Genomic DNA, 18,567 nt, shown 5'->3' on the forward strand with positions numbered 1-18,567 from the left:
TGCCTTCCCAGGCATGTTAGCAGGGAGCTGGAATGGAAGTGAAGCAGCCAGGACTTGAACCAGTACTCATAAGGGATGCCAGTGTCGAAGGCAGTAGCTTAACCCACTGTGCCACAACACCAGCCCTTAGATAGTTCTTTAAAGGAACTTTTTTTTTTTTTTTTTTGACAGGCAGAGTGGACAGTGAGAGAGGGAGAGACAGAGAGAAAGGTCTTCCTTTGCCATTGGTTCACCCTCCAGTGGCCGCCGTGGCCAGCGCGCTGTGGCTAGTGCATTGCGCTGATCCAAAGCCAGGAGCCAGGTGCTTCTCCTGGTCTCCCATTGGGTGCAGGGCCCAAGTACTTGGGCCATCCTCCACTGCACTCCCGGGCCATAACAGAGGGCTGGCCTGGAAGAGGGGCAACCGGGACAGAATCTGGCGCCCCGACCGGGACTAGAACCCGGTGTGCCAGCGCCACAGGCGGAGGATTAGCCTATTGAGCCGCAACGCTAGCCACCAATGTATATATTTTAAAAGTTCCTTTAGAGGCCGGCGCCATGGCTCAATAGGCTAATCCTCCGCCTTGCGGCACTGGCACACCAGGTTCTAGTCCCGATCGGGGCGCCGGATTCTGTCCCGGTTGTTCCTCTTCCAGTCCAGCTCTCTGCTGTGGCCCGGGAGTGCAGTGGAGGATGGCCCAAGTGCTTGGGCCCTGCACCCACCTGGGAGGCCAGGAGGAAGCACCTGGCTCCTGGCTTTGGATCAGCATGGCGCGCCGGTGCGGCGGCCATTGGAGGGTGAACCAACGGCAAAAGAAGACCTTTCTCTCTGTCTCTTTCTCACTGTCCACTCTGCCTGTCAAAAAAAAAAAATTATATATATATATATATACACACACACACATTGGCAACTGTGTTGCTCAGCAGGTTAAACTACCAACTATGACACCAGTATCCCATATGAGTGCCAGTTAGATATGGGCTGCTCCACTTCTGATCCAGCTCTCTGCTAGTGTGCCTAGGAAAGCAGTGGAAGATGGCCCAAGTGCTTGGGCCCCTGCCACCCGTGTGGGAGACCCAAATGAAGTTCCTGGCTCCTGGCTTCAGCCCGGCCTAGCCCCTGCCATTGTGGCCATTTAGAGAGTGAGCCAGCAGATGGAAATGCTCGCTCTCTCTCTCTCCCCCTCTCCCTCTCTTTCTCCTTCTCTTTCTGTAATTCTGCCTTTAAAACAAATAAATCTTTTTTTATATATATTTTGTTTATTTGAATGACCAAGTAGCAGAGAGAGAGAGGTATCTTCCATTGGCTGGTTCATTCCCTAAATGGCTGCAATGGGCTGGGGCTGGGCCAGGCCGAAGCCAAGAGCCAGGAGCTTCACAAGGACTTGTGGCATCTTTCACTGTTTTCCCAGGTGTGTTAGCAAGAAGCTAAACAGGAAGCAAAGCAACCAGGCCTGGAATTGGCACCCATGTGGGGTTTCCAGCATCAAGACATAATGGCAGTCCCGGAACTAAATACTATTTTTTGAAAGATTTATTTGTTGGGCCGGCGCAGTGGCTCACTAGGCTAATCCTCCACCTTGTGCCGCCGGCACACCGGGTTCTAGTCCCGGTCGGGGCGCTGGATTCTGTCCCGGTTGCCCCTCTTCCAGGCCAGCTCTCTGCTGTGGCCAGGGAGTGCAGTGGAGGCTGGTCCAAGTCCTTGGGCCCTGCACCCCATGGGAGACCAGGAGAAACACCTGGCTCCTGCCGTCGGATCAGCGCGGTGCGGCGGCCATTGGAGGGTGAACCAACGGCAAAGGAAGACCTTTCTCTGTCTGTCTCTCTCACTGTCCACTCTGCCTGTCAAAAAAAAAAAAAAAAAAAAAAAGATTTATTTGTTTATTTGCAAGACAGAATGACAGGGAGAGACAGAAAGAAAGAAGTCTTCCATCTATTGGTTCTCTCCCAAAATGGCCTCAAGTGACCGGGACTGGGCCAGGCAGAAGCCTAGAGCTCCATCTGGGTCTCTCATATGGATGCAGGGGCCCAAGCACTTGGGCCATCTTCCACTGCTTTCCCATGTGCATTAGCAGGGAGCTGGATCAGAAGTGGAGCAGCCAGGACTTGAAGCATCACCCATATAGGATGCTGGCATTGCAGGCAGCAATTTAACCCATTCTACCACAGCCCTAGCCCCAGGAATTTATTTCTAAGCAGGCAAACACGTGATCATTTGTTTTCAGGATTTGGATTTTTATGAATTACTTTTTCTCTAGTAGGGGCCCATACTTAACTCTTAAAATATTAGTAGTATTAGTAATCAGTAGTACTTGTAATTCGGAAGTCTTTTCTCTTTTAGGTCTTAAAGAGATTATTGTACCCCAGTTAGGCTGCCATTCAGAATCAACTGTGTCTGCCTGTGAATCTACTGCTTCTAAGCCCAAGAAAAGGAAGAAGGATGAAGTATCTGGTGAGAGGCTGTTTAGTTGGTTTGTTTGGTGGTATTATCTTTAGAAATTGTTTTACTGAGTTTTATGTCTTTCACTGAATCTCAGCAATTCTAAGAAATCATTCTTGTTCTTATGGCTTTCTTCCAAAAAAAGTTTTTCTCCTCCACTGATGATTCCTTGTCAACTCAAGCTAAAAATTGGTTTTATTGATCAAAAGTAAGATCAGCCAGACTCCACTTTTATTATGTTTGTTCAACCCCAAAACATTCAGACTAATCTTAGATCTTAATCTACCTGATTATTTCATTATGAAGTTTTCATCTATAGAGGGTTTTATTTATTTATAATTTTTATTTATTTTCTTTTTTTTTAAGATTTTTTTTATTTCAAAGTCAGAGTGGACAAGGAGAGATGGAGAGAGAGGGAGAAAGATGTTCCATCCACTGGTTCACTCCCCAATGGCTCAACAGCCAGATCTGGGTGAGGCTGAAGCCAGGAGGCAGGAACTCCACCCTGGTCTCCCACATGGGTGGCAGGGACCTGTGTATTTTGGCCATCCTCCTCTGCCTTTCCCAGGTGCATTAGTGAGAAGCTGCATTGAAAGCGGAGTAGCCAAGACTCGAACTGAGACTCCAATATGGGCAGCTGGCATTGCAAACAGTGGCTTAATTCCTCCATCACAACACTGGTCCCAATTTTCATTTCATTTTATTTTTTTTAGTTTTAGGGATGTATTAATATGTTAGATTCTTAGGTTTACACCAAATGCATGGTAATTACTACAGCAGAATTCTTATCAATTCTCATGTTAATGTGATGTTAATATAAAGAGAACAGATTCAATGTAGTTCATAGATACAATTCTAAGAATATAATGATTGTTTTCATTTTGTTTGAAAGTCAGAGAGAAAGCAAAAAAGAGACAGAAGTCTTCCATCTGTTGGTTTACTCCTCAAATCCCTGCAGTAGCCAGGGCTTGGCCAGGCTGAAATCAGAAGTCTGGAGTTCCATCCTGTTCTCCCACGTGGGGACAGGGACCCAAGTATTTGAGTTATCACTTGCTGCCTCCCAGGGTTCTTATTAGCAGGGAGCTGAATCAGAGGTGGAAGAGTCAGGACTTTAACCAGGCACTCTTATACAGGATGCAGGTGTCCCACATGGTGGCTTAAATGTTGTGCCAAATGGCCACCCCATAGAGGGTTTTACAAAAAACAGTGTGACAATGGTTAGTTGTATTTTCCACACTAATGTAGGAGTATAGTTTGCAGTTTCAGCATGTGGAGATTGATAACATTTAGATACTCCTTGAGATGTAATGGGATACATCATCAACTGAAAATACTATAAGTTAAAAATGCATGTAATACTCTTAGCACCTCATAGCTCAGCCATGGGACACATTGTGGAGTATGGTTTTTTTTTTTTTTCTTTATGATCACATGGCTGATCAGGAGAGAGTATTAAAGCCCAGAAAAAAATCAAAATTCAAAATTTTAAGTATGATTTCCACTGAATGTGTATTGATTTTGCACCCTTATAAAATCCCAAAGTCATTGTTGAAAAAAAATTTCTTATGGCAAAAATAAAATGTTTTAATTCTAAAAAAAATCATTAAGTTGAACTATCATAAGTCGGGGACCATATGTACACACACACACACACACACACAATTTTGAAATTTAAATATTTGGGGCTGGTGCTGTGGTGCAGCAGGTTAAGTGCTGCCTGCAACGCTGGCATCCCACATGGGTGATGGTTCATGTTTTAGCTGCTCCACTTCTGATCCAACTCCCTGCCAATGAGCCTGGAAAAGCATCAGAGGATGGCCCAAGTCCTTGGGCCCCTGTACCCACATAGGAGACCTGGGTGAAGCTCCTGGCTCCTGGCTTTGGCCTGGCCCAGCCCTGGTCATTGTGGCCATTTGAGGAGTAAACCAGCAGATGGAACACCTCCCTTTCTGTGTCTCTCCCTGTCTATCTCTGTAATCTGCCTTTCAAGTAAATAAATATTTAAAACATAAAAAATAAAATTCAAATATTTAATGCCAGTATCAGTTAAGGTCCCATATGTGTCAGTGTGGAAATGCCATGGTACTATACTACGTAAGTGTCCAGAAATCTATATTCTAAAAAAAGTGAAGATATTACCTGGCCCATTTTTATATATCAAACCCTGAACTCACTAGTAAACAGGGAAATGTGAACATTTAGAAATGCAAAATTAAAACAAGATACTTCTGCTACCAAATTACCAAATTTTTATGTGTTTGAAAGGCAGGGAGAGAGAGAGCTTTCATGCACTGTTTCACTCCCCAAATGCTCACACAGTCCAGGCTGAAGCAGACCAAAGCAGGAAGCCATGAGCTAATTTCTGTGTCTCCTATGTTGGTGGCAGGAGTCCAGCTCTCCGAGCTGTCACCTGATGCCTCCCATGGTGCTCATTAGTGGGAGCTGAAATGGGCAGCAGCCCTGGGGCTTCAGTGTGGGATGTGGCGTCTCAGGGAGGGCCTGTCCACACATTATCAAGGATTTAAAAATGCTGAGACTGCAGGCAAAGCTGGCAATCCAGGCTCTCATGGCCGGTGTAAAGTAAATTGCTTTAATCATGGGTAAATGAAGCTTGCAGTATCTGTTACTGGACCTTAAAATGGTCAGTGCACAGGAATCTTGGTGCCGGGAAGTTGAAGTAAAATGGAGAAACAAAGTGGCATGGTCATTGCTGTGCTTTGGAGAAGCCCTCAGGTGGCAGTATCAGGTAGAGATTGTTGTTAAATGTTTACTTGTTGATCTTTTTCCAGGAAAATTCAAAATTCTGAAAAGGAACAAAGTTTTTATCCTTTCATTCAGTAGTCCCACTTACAAATAATCTTTTTAAAGGAAATAATCTTGGTATAGGAAAATAATTTTGTCCAGAGATGTTTATTTTATGATTATTTATAATATTGAAAACTTAGAAACAATTAGTGATAGTTAAATGAACCATGGTAAAGCCACTTTACCACTGAATATCAGGCAGCCATTGAAAATGGTTGTAGGGCCGGCACCGCGGCTCAGTAGGCTAATCCTCCGCCTGCGGAGGTTCTAGTCCTGGTCGGGGCGCCGGATTCTGTCCCGGTTGCCCCTCTTCCAGGCCAGCTCTCTGCTGTGGCCAGGGAGTGCAGTGGAGGATGGCCCAAGTGCTTGGGCCCTGCATCCCATGGGAGATCAGGAGGAAGCACCTGGCTCCTGCCTTCGGATCAGCGCGGTGCGCTGGCCGCAGTGGCCATTGGAGGGTGAACCAACGGCAAAGGAAGACCTTTCTCTCTGTCTCTCTCTCTCTCTCTCATTGTCCACTCTGCCTGTCAAAAAAAAATTGGTTGTAGGGACTGGTGCTGTTGCATAGTGGGTTAAGCAGCTGCCTGCAGTGCCTGCATCCTATATGGGTGCTAGTTTGAGTCCTGGCTTCTCCACTTCCAATCCAGCTCCCTGCTAATGTGCCTGGGAAAGCAGTGGAAGATGGCCCAAGTGCTTGAGCCCTTGTACCCACATGGGGGACCCAGGTGAAGCTCCTGGCTCCTGGCTTCAGATTGGCCCAGCTCCAGCCATCACAGCCATCTGGGGAATGAACCAGCAGATGGAAGATCTCCCCCCACCCCTTCCTCTCCCTGCCTCTACTTCTCCTTCTCTGTAACTCTGCCTTTCAAGTAAATAAATAAATCTTTTTTTTTTTTTTTTTAATAATGATTGTAAAGAATTTGGGGGTTGTGGTATAGCAGGTTAAACTGCCATCTGCAGGCCGGCGCCGCGGCTCACTAGGCTAATCCTCTGCCTAGCGGCGCCGGCACACCGGGTTCTAGTCCCGGTCGGGGCGCCGGATTCTGTCCCGGTTGCCCCTCTTCCAGGCCAGCTCTCTACTGTGGCCAGGGAGTGCAGTGGAGGATGGCCCAGGTGCTTGGAGGGTGAACCAACGGCAAAGGAAGACCTTTCTCTCTGTCTCTCTCTCTCTCACTGTCCACTCTGCCTGTAAAAAAAAAAAAAAAAAAAAAAAAAAAAACCTGCCATCTGCAGTGCTGGTATCCCATATGAGTGCAGGTTTGAGGCCTAGCTGCTCTACTTCCAGTCTAGCTCCTTGTTAATGGCCTGGGAAAGCAGTGGAAGATGGCCCAAGTGCTTGGACCCCTGTACCCATGTAGGAGACCCAGATAAAGCTTCTGGCTTTGGCCTGGCCTGGCCCCAGGATATTACCATCGTTTGGGGAGTGAACCAGCAGGTGGGAAGATGCTTTCTCTCCATCTCTCTCTCTCTCTCTCTCTCTCTCTCTCTCTGCCTCTAAAATTTTCAAAACAAAATACAGGAATTTCAGATAAATAATGAATAAATTTTTAGTGTAAGTATCTCCCATGCAATATTTGGAACATACTTAACTAAAAATTATTTTTCTGAAATTCAAACTAATTTTTCCACTACATTTGGCAATATTTTTATGGTCACAGCTCCTTACAATTACAAAACTAGCAAAACAAACTAAAAAGTAGAGGACCACTCACCAGAAAACTAATCGGTTATTTGAGAAGTGGGAACAATGGGTGAATCTTTTCTTCTTTCTGTTTTGTAACTTCTAATTTCCATAATGAGCATAAAAAGTTTAAATTTTTATGTATAATGGCTAATGCAAATTTCTTCTAGAAACTATGAAGCCAACCTAGAAATTAGTAGGGAATATTTGTATATTTTAGACTCTTTAGAAATCAATATCAAATCAATTTGTATTTTGTAGGTACTTTATTAAACACTGTCATGATTTATGGTTTAGGCACACAGATGAACAGTTCACTATTGCCTCAAGATGCAGTGAGCAGTAACCTAAGAAAAAGTGGCCTGAAAAAGCCTGTGGTTGCTTCTTCACTAAAAAGGCAGGGTAAGTTCCCTTCCCTAGCATAGGCTACAGTGGTGGAAAGTCATCCTAAAAATCCAGAAGCAGTAGCAGTGTCGTCTGTTGTCCCTGAAAGGTGCTAACATAGACAATAGCAGGCGTGAACCTGAGGTCTTTCCTGTTTTACTAGTTTCAAATCATGCTCAAAATTCAATTGTGTGTGAAACCATAGAGTTGGAGAACAGATTGGTTGGTTGCCAGAGCTTGGAGAGGGTTTGGGAGGGAAGTAACAGCAGTGGTGAAAGGATAGTAGAGGGGAGCCTTGTCATGACTCCCTTGTTTCTTCAGTGTGGTTGTCATGTAAGTCTACACGTGTGGAAAAATTACATCCAACTCTATGCACACACACCACACATTGGGTGCATGTGAAACCACTGAAATCTGAATGAGGCCACTGGATTGTACTGTGTCATTTTTCTGATTGTGATGTTGTACTAGAGTTTTACAAAATGCTGCTTTTGGAGGAATCTGTGTAAAGAGCGTGCAAGTTCTGCATTTCTTACAATTTCACATGAATATACAATTCTCTAAAAAAATTTTAAACTATGCAAGAAAAGCCTTAGAGATTACTAAAAGCAAGAAAACCATGCAGAAAACAAACCAAAACAAATTGTGTCTTTAACTCAGCAGTGCCTCATATGTTTTAGCAATGGGTATTTGCAGGATGTTTTCCTCTTACTGCTTATTGCCCACATGTAGTTGAGTCAAAGCTGAAAGGAAAAATGTGTTTTTATAATTACAAAAAATTAATATTTATTGAGAAGGACAAGTATAGTTTATTTTCCAAAGTCAGTGAAGCTTGAAAACATACCTAAGAAGCAATAGCCTGGCTATTGTTCTGAATTTATGAGACAGAATGACTTAATTTGAACACAGTTTATGTTTATCACTTTTCTACTCAGAATACTTAAGCTTATACATTTTGGTAATCAATCTTTTCTTAACTCTCTATAAATTGTATAAAGAGTTTAGTCCAACATTGGCAGTATTGAAAACTTGTTTTGATATGGCCAGCCATGTAATGCAACTGGCTGGTTAAAAACTGGAATCATCCCTGCCCTTACATTCTGGTTTTGAAGATAAGACCAATATGTAATTATAGAATACAGGACTGAATACTAATTAACTTATTCATTAAGCACTTGTACTTTCTGGGTATAAATGTTTTTGGAAGGTCAGGAAATAAACAGATCAACTGTCAGAAGTTTTTTTTTTTAAAGATTATTTATTTATTTATTTGACAGGTAGAGTTACAGATAGTGAGAGAGAGAGAAAGGTCTTCCTTCCTTTGGTTCACTCCCCAAATGGCCACTACAGCCGGCGCTGCGCCGATCCAAAGCCAGGAGCCAGGTGCTTCCTCCGGGTCTCCATGCAGGTGCAGGGGCCCAAGCACCCGGGCCATCCTCCACTGCCTTCCAGGGCCACAGCAGAGAGCTGGACTGGAAGAGGAGCAACCGGGACTAGAAACCTGGTGCCCATATGGGATGCTGGCGCCACAGGCGGAGGATTAGCCTAGTGAGCCACAGTGCCAGGCCCAGGTAGAATATTTTTTTAAACCACTTGTCATCACTGCCTGTAGGGAAAAGAAGTAAGAAAGTATCCTCAATACAAATAAGCACATTTACCTATGATAATTTTAACTTTTTAAGATTTATTTATTTATTTGAAAGTCAGAGTTACAGAGAGAGAGAGAGAGGTCTTCCATCCGCTGGTTCACTCCCCAGTTGGCCGCAAGGTCGGAGCTGGGCCGATCTGAAGACAGGCTCCAGGAGCTTCCTCCGGATCTCCCACACAGGAGCAGGGGCCCAAGGAGTTGGGCCATCTTCTACTGCTTTCCCAGGCCATAGCAGAGAGCTGGAACAGAAATGGAGCAGCTGGGACTCGAACCAGCGCCCATATGGGATGCTGGCACTGCAGGTGGCAGCTTTACCCACTATGCCACAGCGCCGGCCCCTGCCTATGATAATTTTAATTTCAAATAGGTAGTAGGGATGATGATGTTTTTCTCTATATATAAAAAGGTGACAGGTTTCAGACACATAAAGATATTTTAGAGAAGCAATAGGATAGGAAGGTAGATTTGTGGAAGGTCATTCAGACTCAGATCCTTATTTAGAGAAGAGGCAGAGGCAGTAAGCACACAGGATGATGATCCCGCAACCTTTTGACTCCCAGCCCCAAACTCGGACCCATTAAATTCCATCATTTGTCACTGTATTTCCCAGTTACTCAGAGCTAGAAATTTACGTCTTTTGCCGTTATTTAGAAGTGAATTTTCATTCATTTTGGATATCTGTATACAAGGTTTTAGGTTTTAGGTATAAAGATATCACAGCAACCCATGGTGAATGTATCAACTCAACCTTGATATGAAAACATATCAACCTTTATTTGAAACAGCCTCATTTTGGAGAAGATTTGGAGCATGTAAATATATATTTATCAGGAATAGAACTAACCTATGGATGTCTAAAATAGCTGTTATACAGAGAGGAACCATTCTTTAGCATGCAGTTAGTGTTAAAAGATTGCAAACTTTCTGTGGTTAATACTCTTGTACCTGTTAGTCTCTAAAAGCTTTTCTAAGTACATTCTTTTGTAAAACTTAATTTATCTACTTTCCTTGAATTTCAGCTTCTAGGTTTTTTTTCTGTGCAAACTCAACTTTCTCAAATTTCAATTAAGTGTTTATTCTATAAGAAAAGTGACTAAAGAGTTGTCTTTTCTTCTTTTCCTAGCCTGTGGTCAGCTGTTGGATGAGGCCCAAGTGACCTTATCCTTCCAAGACTGGCTGGCCAGTGTCACAGAACGCATCCATCAAACCATGCACTATCAATTTGATGGTAAGTGTTGATTGCCCAACTGGGCTCTTGCTCAAAGTAGAAGGTACTAAATTGTTCTGTAATTTTTTATTTTAATGTTTTTTTTTTTAAGATTTATTTTCATTTATTTGAAAGGCAGAGTTACAGAGAGAGGAGAATAGACAGAGAGAGAGAAAGAGAGATCTTCCATCTGCTGGTTCACTCTCCAGATGGCCACAATGGCTGGGGCTGTGGCAGGCTGAAGCCAGGGCCTGGAGCTTCTTTCAGGTCTCCCACATGGGTGCAGGGGCTCAAGGACTTGGTCCACCTTCCACTGCTTCCCAGGCATGTTAGCAGGGAGCTGGATGGGAAATGGAGCAGCCGGGACTCAATGTCAGTCCAATTGTCCTATAATTCTACTCTGTTTTGATAGAAAAAGTAATTGGACTTCAGTCCAGAGAGCTTTGGGCCCCCACATAATAGGAGTCCAAATTGAAAGAAAGGACTAATCATGTAATTTATTTATTCATTTATCTGAAAGAGTTACACAGAGAGAGACAGAGACAGAGATCTTTTGTCTGCTGGTTCATTTCTCAAATAGCCACAATAGCCAGGGCTGGGCTAGGCCAAAGCCAGGAACCAGGCACTTTTTCCAGCCCTCCCAAATGGGTGCCAGGGACCCAACTACTTGGGCCATCTTTTGCTGCTTTCCCAGGCCATTAGCAGGGAGCTGGATCAGAAGTGGAGCAGCTGGGACATAAACTCCTTTAGGATGTCAATGTCACAGTGGCACTTAACCTGCTATGCCACACAGTGGCCTCTACTCACATAATTAAAATGCAGGACTAGAAAAATGGATTTAGAAATTGAAAACAGTACAGCAAGTAATAAATAATTGCAAATGGCCTTGATCACATGTACGTTTGTGTGTGTGTGTGTGTGTGTATCTGTGTTTGGTGAGAGAGATACCAAACCTTTAGATCATTCTTACTGTTAAAATCAAAATATAGAGGAAAAAAGCTGAGAGAAAAATCTTAACATGTGAGATTAAGATAGTTACTTGAAAAATTTTTAAAAGATTTTATTTATTTGAGAGGTAGAGTTACAGATAGAGGGAGACAGAAAGAAAGGTCTTCCATCCATTTGTGCCTGCAATGCAACAGCGCCAGCCCCAGTTGCTTGAAATTGTATAGACAGTCTACTAAGGAAGATTGAAGAATACAGGCTGGATTTATTTATTTATTTATGTATTGTGAAAGTCAGAGTTACAGAGAGGCAGAGGCAGAGATAAAGAAAACTCTTCCATCGACTGGTTTACTCCCCAGATGGCCACAACAGCCGGAGCTGGGCTGATCCGAAGGCAGGAGCCAGGAGCTTCTTCCGGGTCTCCCACATGGGTGGAGGGGCCCAAACACTTGGGCCATCTGCCACTGCTTTCCCAGGTCATAGCAGAGAGCTGGATCAGAAGTGGAGCAGCCAGGACTCGAACCAGCGCTCATATGGAATGCCAGCTCTGCAGGCAGCGGCTTTACCTGCTAAGCCACAGTGTCGGCCCCAAGATTGTGTAAACCTGCATTCAAGCATCACATCAGCTGAGGTCAGATGAGTTAGCACTTCTTGGGGAGCTCTAATTACCCCTACATGTAGTCCATAATCTGATTTCAGGATGAAAGGGCTTAAAATTCCAATGTGTGATGACTTCTTGAAAACATCTAGATGTTAATATTTTTAGGCCGGCGCCGCGGCTCACTAGGCTAATCCTCTGCCTTGCGGCACCGGCACACCGGGTTCTAGTCCCGGTCAGGGCGCCGGATTCTGTCCCGGTTGCCCCTCTTCCAGGCCAGCTCTCTGCTGTGGCCCGGGAGTGCAGTGGAGGATGGCTCAAGTCCTTGGGCCCTGCACCCCATGGGAGACCAGGAGAAGCACCTGGCTCCTGCTATCAGATCAGCGTGGTGCGCCGGCCACAGCGCGCTGCCGCGGCGGCCATTGGAGGGTGAACCAACGGCAAAGGAAGACCTTTCTCTCTGTCTCTCTCTCTCACTGTCCACTCTGTCTGTCAAAACAAAACAAAACAAAACAAAAAAAAACAAGCAAACAAAATATTTTTGTGCCTCAGAATCAGTGACCATATGGTTATTAACATTTTGCATTCAGTAAAGTAGGCAAAACCCATGGAGAGAATTTGAATCTTTCTACAGAATTCTAGAAAACTTTTCATTCTGATTTTTCTTGGCTTGCTTTTTTGTTTCAAAAAGGCATTTAAGGGGCAGGCTCTGTGGCATAGTGGGTAGAGCCACCGCTTGTACCCATCTCATATGGGTGCTGATTACAGTTCCAGAGCTCCGCTTCCCATCCAGCTTCCTGCTGATGTGCCTGGGAAAGCAGCAGAAGATGGCTCAGTACTTGGGCTCTTCACCCACATGGGAGGCCCAAAAGAAGCTTCTGGCTCCCAGCTTCAGATTAGCCCAGCCCAGTTGCAGCCATCTGGGGAGTGAACTAGTAGATGGAAGATCTCTCTCTGTAACTCTGCCTTTCAAATAATAAATAAATCTTAAAAAAAAAAAAATAAAGGCATTTGAACTGTCTTTAAGAGTCTTTCTTGGGCCAGCTTTGTGGCACATTGGGTTGGGTTAATCTGCCTCCTGCAATGCCAGCATTCCATATGAGCACCAGTTTGGGAAGTGTCCCAGCAAATGGAAGATTCTCTCTCTCTCTCTCTCTCTCTCTCTCTCTCTCTGTAACTCTGCCTTTCAAATAAATTTGTTTTAAAAGAGTCCTTTAATTGTACTAGGCAGATAATTTCCTTGTTTATCCATGTAGTTCTGTATTTTTTCTGTCTGCAGGGGCTAGCCCCCTTGGACAAAATTTTTAAAAAATATTTTATTTATTCAAAAGGCAGAGACAGAAAGAGAGAAAAAGATAGTTTCCATCTGCTGGTTCACTCCCCAAATGCCCACAACAGCCGGGGCTGGGCCAGGCTGAAACTGGAATCCTGGAACTCATTCTGGATCTTTAGGCAGAATTAAGGAAAATTCTCAACTCAATTAATAAAAAAAGTATATATCTGTCTATTTATTTAAAGGCAGAGAGACAGAAAAAGATGTGCCTTTCACTATTCACTGCTCAATTGTCCGTAACAGCTGTGGCTAGGCAACTAAAGCCAGGAGCTAAGAACTCAGTCAGGGTCTCCCGTATGGGTGGCAGAGACCCAAGTGCTTTTCCACCACTGCCCGCCCCCACAGTGTGCACATAAGCAGGAGGTTGGAATCAGAAGCAGAGCAGCCATTCCAATCCAACTAAACTGATGTGATGTGGTGGCATCTTAACTGCTGTGCCAAGTATCTGTCCCTAAAGTCATTTGATGTACGCCCCTGAATTCTCTTTCTGTTGACTTTTGGTCAAACTAATGTCTTGCAAGTTTCTTTAAGAGATTGTTGTAGCTGGGCTGGCGCCGCGGCTCACTAGGCTAATCCTCCGCCTTGCGGCGCCGGCACACCAGGTTCTAGTCCCGGTCCGGGCGCCGGATTCTGTCCCGGTTGCCCCTCTTCCAGGCCAGCTCTCTGCTGTGGCCAGGGAGTGCAGTGGAGGATGGCCCAGGTGCTTGGGCCCTGCACCCCATGGGAGACCAGGAGAAGCACCTGGCTCCTGGCTCCTGCCATCGGATCAGCGCGGTGCGCCGGCCGCAGCGCGCTGGCCGCGGCGGCCATTGGAGGGTGAACCAACGGCAAAGGAAGACCTTTCTCTCTGTCTCTCTCTCTCTCACTGTCCACTCTGCCTGTCAAAAAAAAAAAAAAAAAAAAAAAGAAGAGATTGTTGTAGCTGGCGTTGCGGCATAGTAGGTTAAACCACCGCTTATGACACCTGCATCCCATAGGGTCATTGCTTCAAGTTCTCGCTGTTCCACTTCCAATCCAATCCCTGCTAATGTGCTTGGGAAAGCAAAGGAAGACGGGCCAAATGCTTGGGGCTTTGCACCCACATGGGAGACTTGGAAGAAGCTCCTGGATCCTAACTTCAGCCCTGCCCAGCCACAGCCCATGCTGCCATTTGGGGAATTTACCAGTGGATGGAAGATCTCTCTTTGTCTCTCCTTCTCTTTCTGTCCATAACTCTCCCTTTGAAATAAATAAATAATATCTTTTTTTAAAAAAAGAGAGATTTGTTACATATGTTCAGAATCTTGCTTGCCGTGAGGCTATACTCAGGGAGGAAGGCTGATGACCATTGGATAAAGTCATGTCCTAATTTTGTAGTCCCTCAGCATTTGTGATGCTGACCATCCAGGTAGGAGCATGCAGTTACTTTGCTCAGACAGGAATCCAAGTAGCAGGTGCCTGTGGGTGGTGAACAGGAGCAAGTGGACACAGGTGACCAGCTCCTCCTTAACTCAGCTTCATTGTTCTCATCTCATCTTATTTAATATTCCCTTTAAAGCGAAAAGTCTGTGCTCAAAATGCAGAATTTAAGTTCCTGTGCCAGTATTGTGGCATACAGTTAAGCTGCTTCCTGCAACATTGATATCCCAAATAAGAGGACTGATTCAAGTTCTGACTGCTCCGCTTCTGATCCAGCTCCCTGCTAATGTGTCTAGGAAAGCAGCAGAAGATGGCCCATGTACTTGGGCCCCTGCACCCATGGGGGAGACCCAGATGGAGTTCCAGGCTCCTGCCTTCAGCCTGGCCCAACCCCAGCTGTTGCTGGCATTTGGAAAGTGAACTAGTAGATGGAAGATCTCTGTGTCTCTTCCGCTCTCTCTCTCATTCCATTTTTCAAATAAAAACAATTTTTAAAATTCAAAATTTAAAAACTTATCCTTGGTGAATGACAAGGATCTGCTCTGTTTTGTTTTGTTTTTTAAATTATTTTTAAATGCTTGATTAACATGCAATACTTGTACAATTTTATGGGGTGTAGTGCAGTATTTTTAAAGATAAACACAGTGTAAATCTATCAAACTGGGCAACTAACCTTTCCATTTCCTTATCTTTGTGTTTGAGCTTAGCAGCTCCTCTCTTCTAGTTCTTTCTACAGAGAGCAGTGCACTATCATGAGATGTGGTGGCCCCACTGTGCTGTAGAGCACTAGAACTTGCTACTTCTGTCTCAGTGCTTTGTTATGTATCATCCAAGCTCCCTCTAATCTGTCCCCCTCCACTCTTCTCAGCCTTTAGTAATCATTATTCCTAGATCAGAGCCACTTTTTCCTTCAACTTCCATGAATGAGAATATCTATATATGGTGTTTGTCTTTCTGCGTCTGTCTTATTTCACTTAACAAAATGAGTACCAGTTCCACCAATGTAGCTGTAAATGTCAGTATTTTGTTCTTTATGGCTGAATAATAGTCCTGTGTGTGTGTGCGTGTGTATCACATTTTCTTTATTCGTCTACCAATGAAATCTAAGTTGTTTCCATATCTTAGCTATTAGGAACACTGCTGCAATGAACATGGGAATGCAGGTATAGCTCCTGTTTGCTGATTGCATTATATATAATATTGCATATAATATATTGCACTTTATATATGCAAATATAAATAAATATATATGCGTTATATAAAATATTATTTGTAAGTATATAAATTATTATAAATTACTTATATATTATTTATAAGTATATAAATATATTTATGTATTTTATATATTTATAAATAAGTATATAAATTTATAAATATATATTATATAAATATATTTATGCATTTTATCTCTCTCTCTCTCTCTCTCCAGAAGGGGGATAACTGGGTGATATGGTAGCTCTGTTTTTAGTATTTTGAGGAACCTCTGTGATGTTCTCCCTAATGGTTGTATGAATTTACATTCCCACCAATAGTGTATAAGGGTTCTCTTTTTTCTACATCCTAGCCATCATTTCTTATCTTTTGTCTTTCTGATACTAGCCATTCTGATTGGAGTCAGATGTACTGCTCTGTGGTTTTGATTTGCATTTCTCTATGCTGGCAACATTGAGCATTGTTCCATGTATTTGTTGGCCATTTGTATTTCTTCTTTTGAAAAATGCCCATTTAGATCCTTTGCCCATTTGTTAACTGGATTTTTTTCCATTATTGAGTTTTTTGAGTTCCTCATATATTCTGGATTTTTTTTTTTTTTTTTTTGACAGGCAGAGTGGACAGTGAGAGAGAGAGACAGAGAGAAAGGTCTTTCTTTTGCCGTTGGTTCACCCTCCAATGGCCGCCGCGGCCGGCGTGCTGCGGCCGGCGCACCGCAGCCGGCGCACCGCGCTGATCCGATGGTGGGAGCCAGGTGCTTCTCCTGGTCTCCCATGGGGTGCAGGGCCCAAGCACTTGGCCCATCCTCCACTGCACTCCCTGGCCACAGCAGAGAGCTGGCTTGGAAGAGGGGCAACCGGGACAGAATCCGGCGCCCTGACCGGGACTAGAATCCGGGGTGCCAGCACCGCAAGGCGGAAGATTAGCCTAGTGAGCCACGGCACTGGCTATTCTGGATATTAATCATTTGTCAGATGAATAGTTGCCAGATATTTTCATCCATTCCCTTGGTTGTCTCTTTGTTGATTATTTCTTTCACTGTGCAGAAGCTTCTTAGTTTGATATAATCCCATTTGTCCAGTTTTGCTCTTGTTGTCTCTGCTTTTCAGGTCTTAAACAAAAAATAACATTGCCTGAAATGATGTCTTGAAATGTTTCCCCTATGTTTTCTTCTAATAATTTCAGGTCTTTTTTTTTTTCCCAAAGATTTATTGATTTATTTGAAAGAGTTACACAGAGAGAGGAAAGGCAGAGAGAGAGAGAGAAGTCTTCCATCCACTAGTTCACTCCCCACTAGCCGCAATGGCCAGAGCTGCGCCAATACAAAGCTAGGAGCCAGGAGCTTCCTCTGGGTCTTCCCATGCAGGTGCAGAGGCCCAAAGACTTGGGCCATCTTCCACTGCTTTCCCAGGCCATAGCTGGATCAGAAGTGGAGCAGCCAGGTCTCGAACCAGTGCCCATATGGGATGTGGCACTGTAGGCAGCAGCTTTACCCACTATACCATAGCATTGGCCCCTCAGGTTTTTTTTTTTTTCTTTTAAATAATAATTTATTTATGTGAAAGGCAAAGTTTACAGAAAGAGAGAGAAAGAGAGAGAGAGTAAGGAATTCCATCTACCGGTTCACCCCCCAAATGGCCATAATGGCCAGAATTGTGCTGAAGTCAGGAACTAGGAGCATCTTCCAGGTCTCCCACGTGGGTGCAGGGGCCCAAGGACTTGGGCCGCCTTCCACTGCTTTCTTGGGCTCATCAGCAGGGAGCTGGATTGGAAGTGGAGCAGCCAAGTCTCGAACCAGTGCCCATATGGGATGTTGGCATTGCAGGCAGTGGCTTTACCTGCTACTGCACAATGCCAGCCACCCAGGTCTTACATTTAGGTCTTTTATCTGTTTGGAATTAATTTTTATATAAGATGAGAAGTAGGTGCACTGTGTTTTTATGATTACAAAGGATCAAGTGCAGGGCTGGTGACAGTGCCTGGTTCAGAGATACCCATCAAAAGCCTTCTTTTTGCCTCTGTATAAAGAAACATCAGGGGTATTTGTAGTTACTCTCCATTTCTTTGACCTTTCCCTGTAGATCAGAAAGCTCACCAGATTTTTTTTAAAGATTTATTTTATTTTTTTGAAAGGCAGCATTATAGAAAGAGGGAGCTCTTCTGTCCACTGGTTCTCTCCCTAAATGGCTGTAACTCCAGAGCTGGGCCAGGCGAAGCCATGATTTTGGAACTCCATCTGGGTCTCCCACTTGGGTATAGGGGCCCAAGTACTTGGACCATCTTCCTCTGCTTTCCCAGGCTCATTAGGAGAGAAGTGGATTGGAAGTGGAGCAACCAGGACTCAAATTGGCATCCATAGGGGATGCTGGCATTGCATATGAAGCTCAACCAGCTGAGCCACAGTGCTAGCCTGCTCACTGAATTTTTTTAAGTGACTTTCTTTTTACTTTTGTAGGCAAACCAGAACCACTGGTGTTCCACATTCCTCAGTCCTTTTTTGATGCCCTGCAACAGAGAATATCCATAGGAAGTGCAAAAAAACGGCTCCCGAACTCCACCACAGGTAGGGGTTTCCCCTTGAGAAGGGCACAAGTAAACAAACGGAAGGAAGGAAAGGAAAGAATGGCAGTAGATATCTCAACCTTAGAGAATTATGTTTGGAAAAAAATCTGTGTGGAACTTGGAGGGTGAGGACTTCAAGTAACATTCTTGGAGCATGAACCCATCACTAATCAGCTCCTGAAATAATGACCACATGCTTCAAGGGCCCCCCCATACTCTTCCAGTAAGAATTAATGGAAAGATTCAGAAAGCGCAAATGAGGTAAAGGAAGAACAGTGGAGTGCAGTGACGGTGCTGCCAAAAGTCTGGTGTTTCTAGAGATGAACCAATTGCCACCAAAGCACTGCATGCGCCAGTGGTTATTCAGGTCAGCTT

General features: G+C 44.2%; 1 protein-coding gene across 34 annotated transcripts in view; it reads left to right on the forward strand.

Annotated features, from left to right (window-relative positions):
- The window catches only part of C2H2orf42 (chromosome 2 C2orf42 homolog), a 45,164-nt gene that overhangs the window by 16,444 nt on the left and 10,153 nt on the right, over positions 1-18,567 (forward strand). For 16 of the 34 annotated variants that reach the window (XM_051842804.3, XM_051842806.3, XM_070068982.2 and 13 more), the window contains 4 exons: positions 2,321-2,431; positions 7,203-7,307; positions 10,061-10,165; positions 18,086-18,193. In XM_051842804.3, coding sequence (XP_051698764.1) covers positions 2,321-2,431; positions 7,203-7,307; positions 10,061-10,165; positions 18,086-18,193 — 429 coding nt within the window. The remainder of the gene's footprint in view (positions 1-2,320; positions 2,432-7,202; positions 7,308-10,060; positions 10,166-18,085; positions 18,194-18,567) is intronic. The other 18 variants (XM_051842808.3, XM_070068976.2, XM_089326324.1 and 15 more) reach the window with 5 other exon arrangements.

Source organism: Oryctolagus cuniculus, chromosome 2 (genome assembly GCF_051225735.1).
Source record: "Oryctolagus cuniculus isolate XC-2025 breed Fujian yellow rabbit chromosome 2, ASM5122573v1, whole genome shotgun sequence".
In the NCBI taxonomy this organism is placed as follows: domain Eukaryota; kingdom Metazoa; phylum Chordata; class Mammalia; order Lagomorpha; family Leporidae; genus Oryctolagus; species Oryctolagus cuniculus.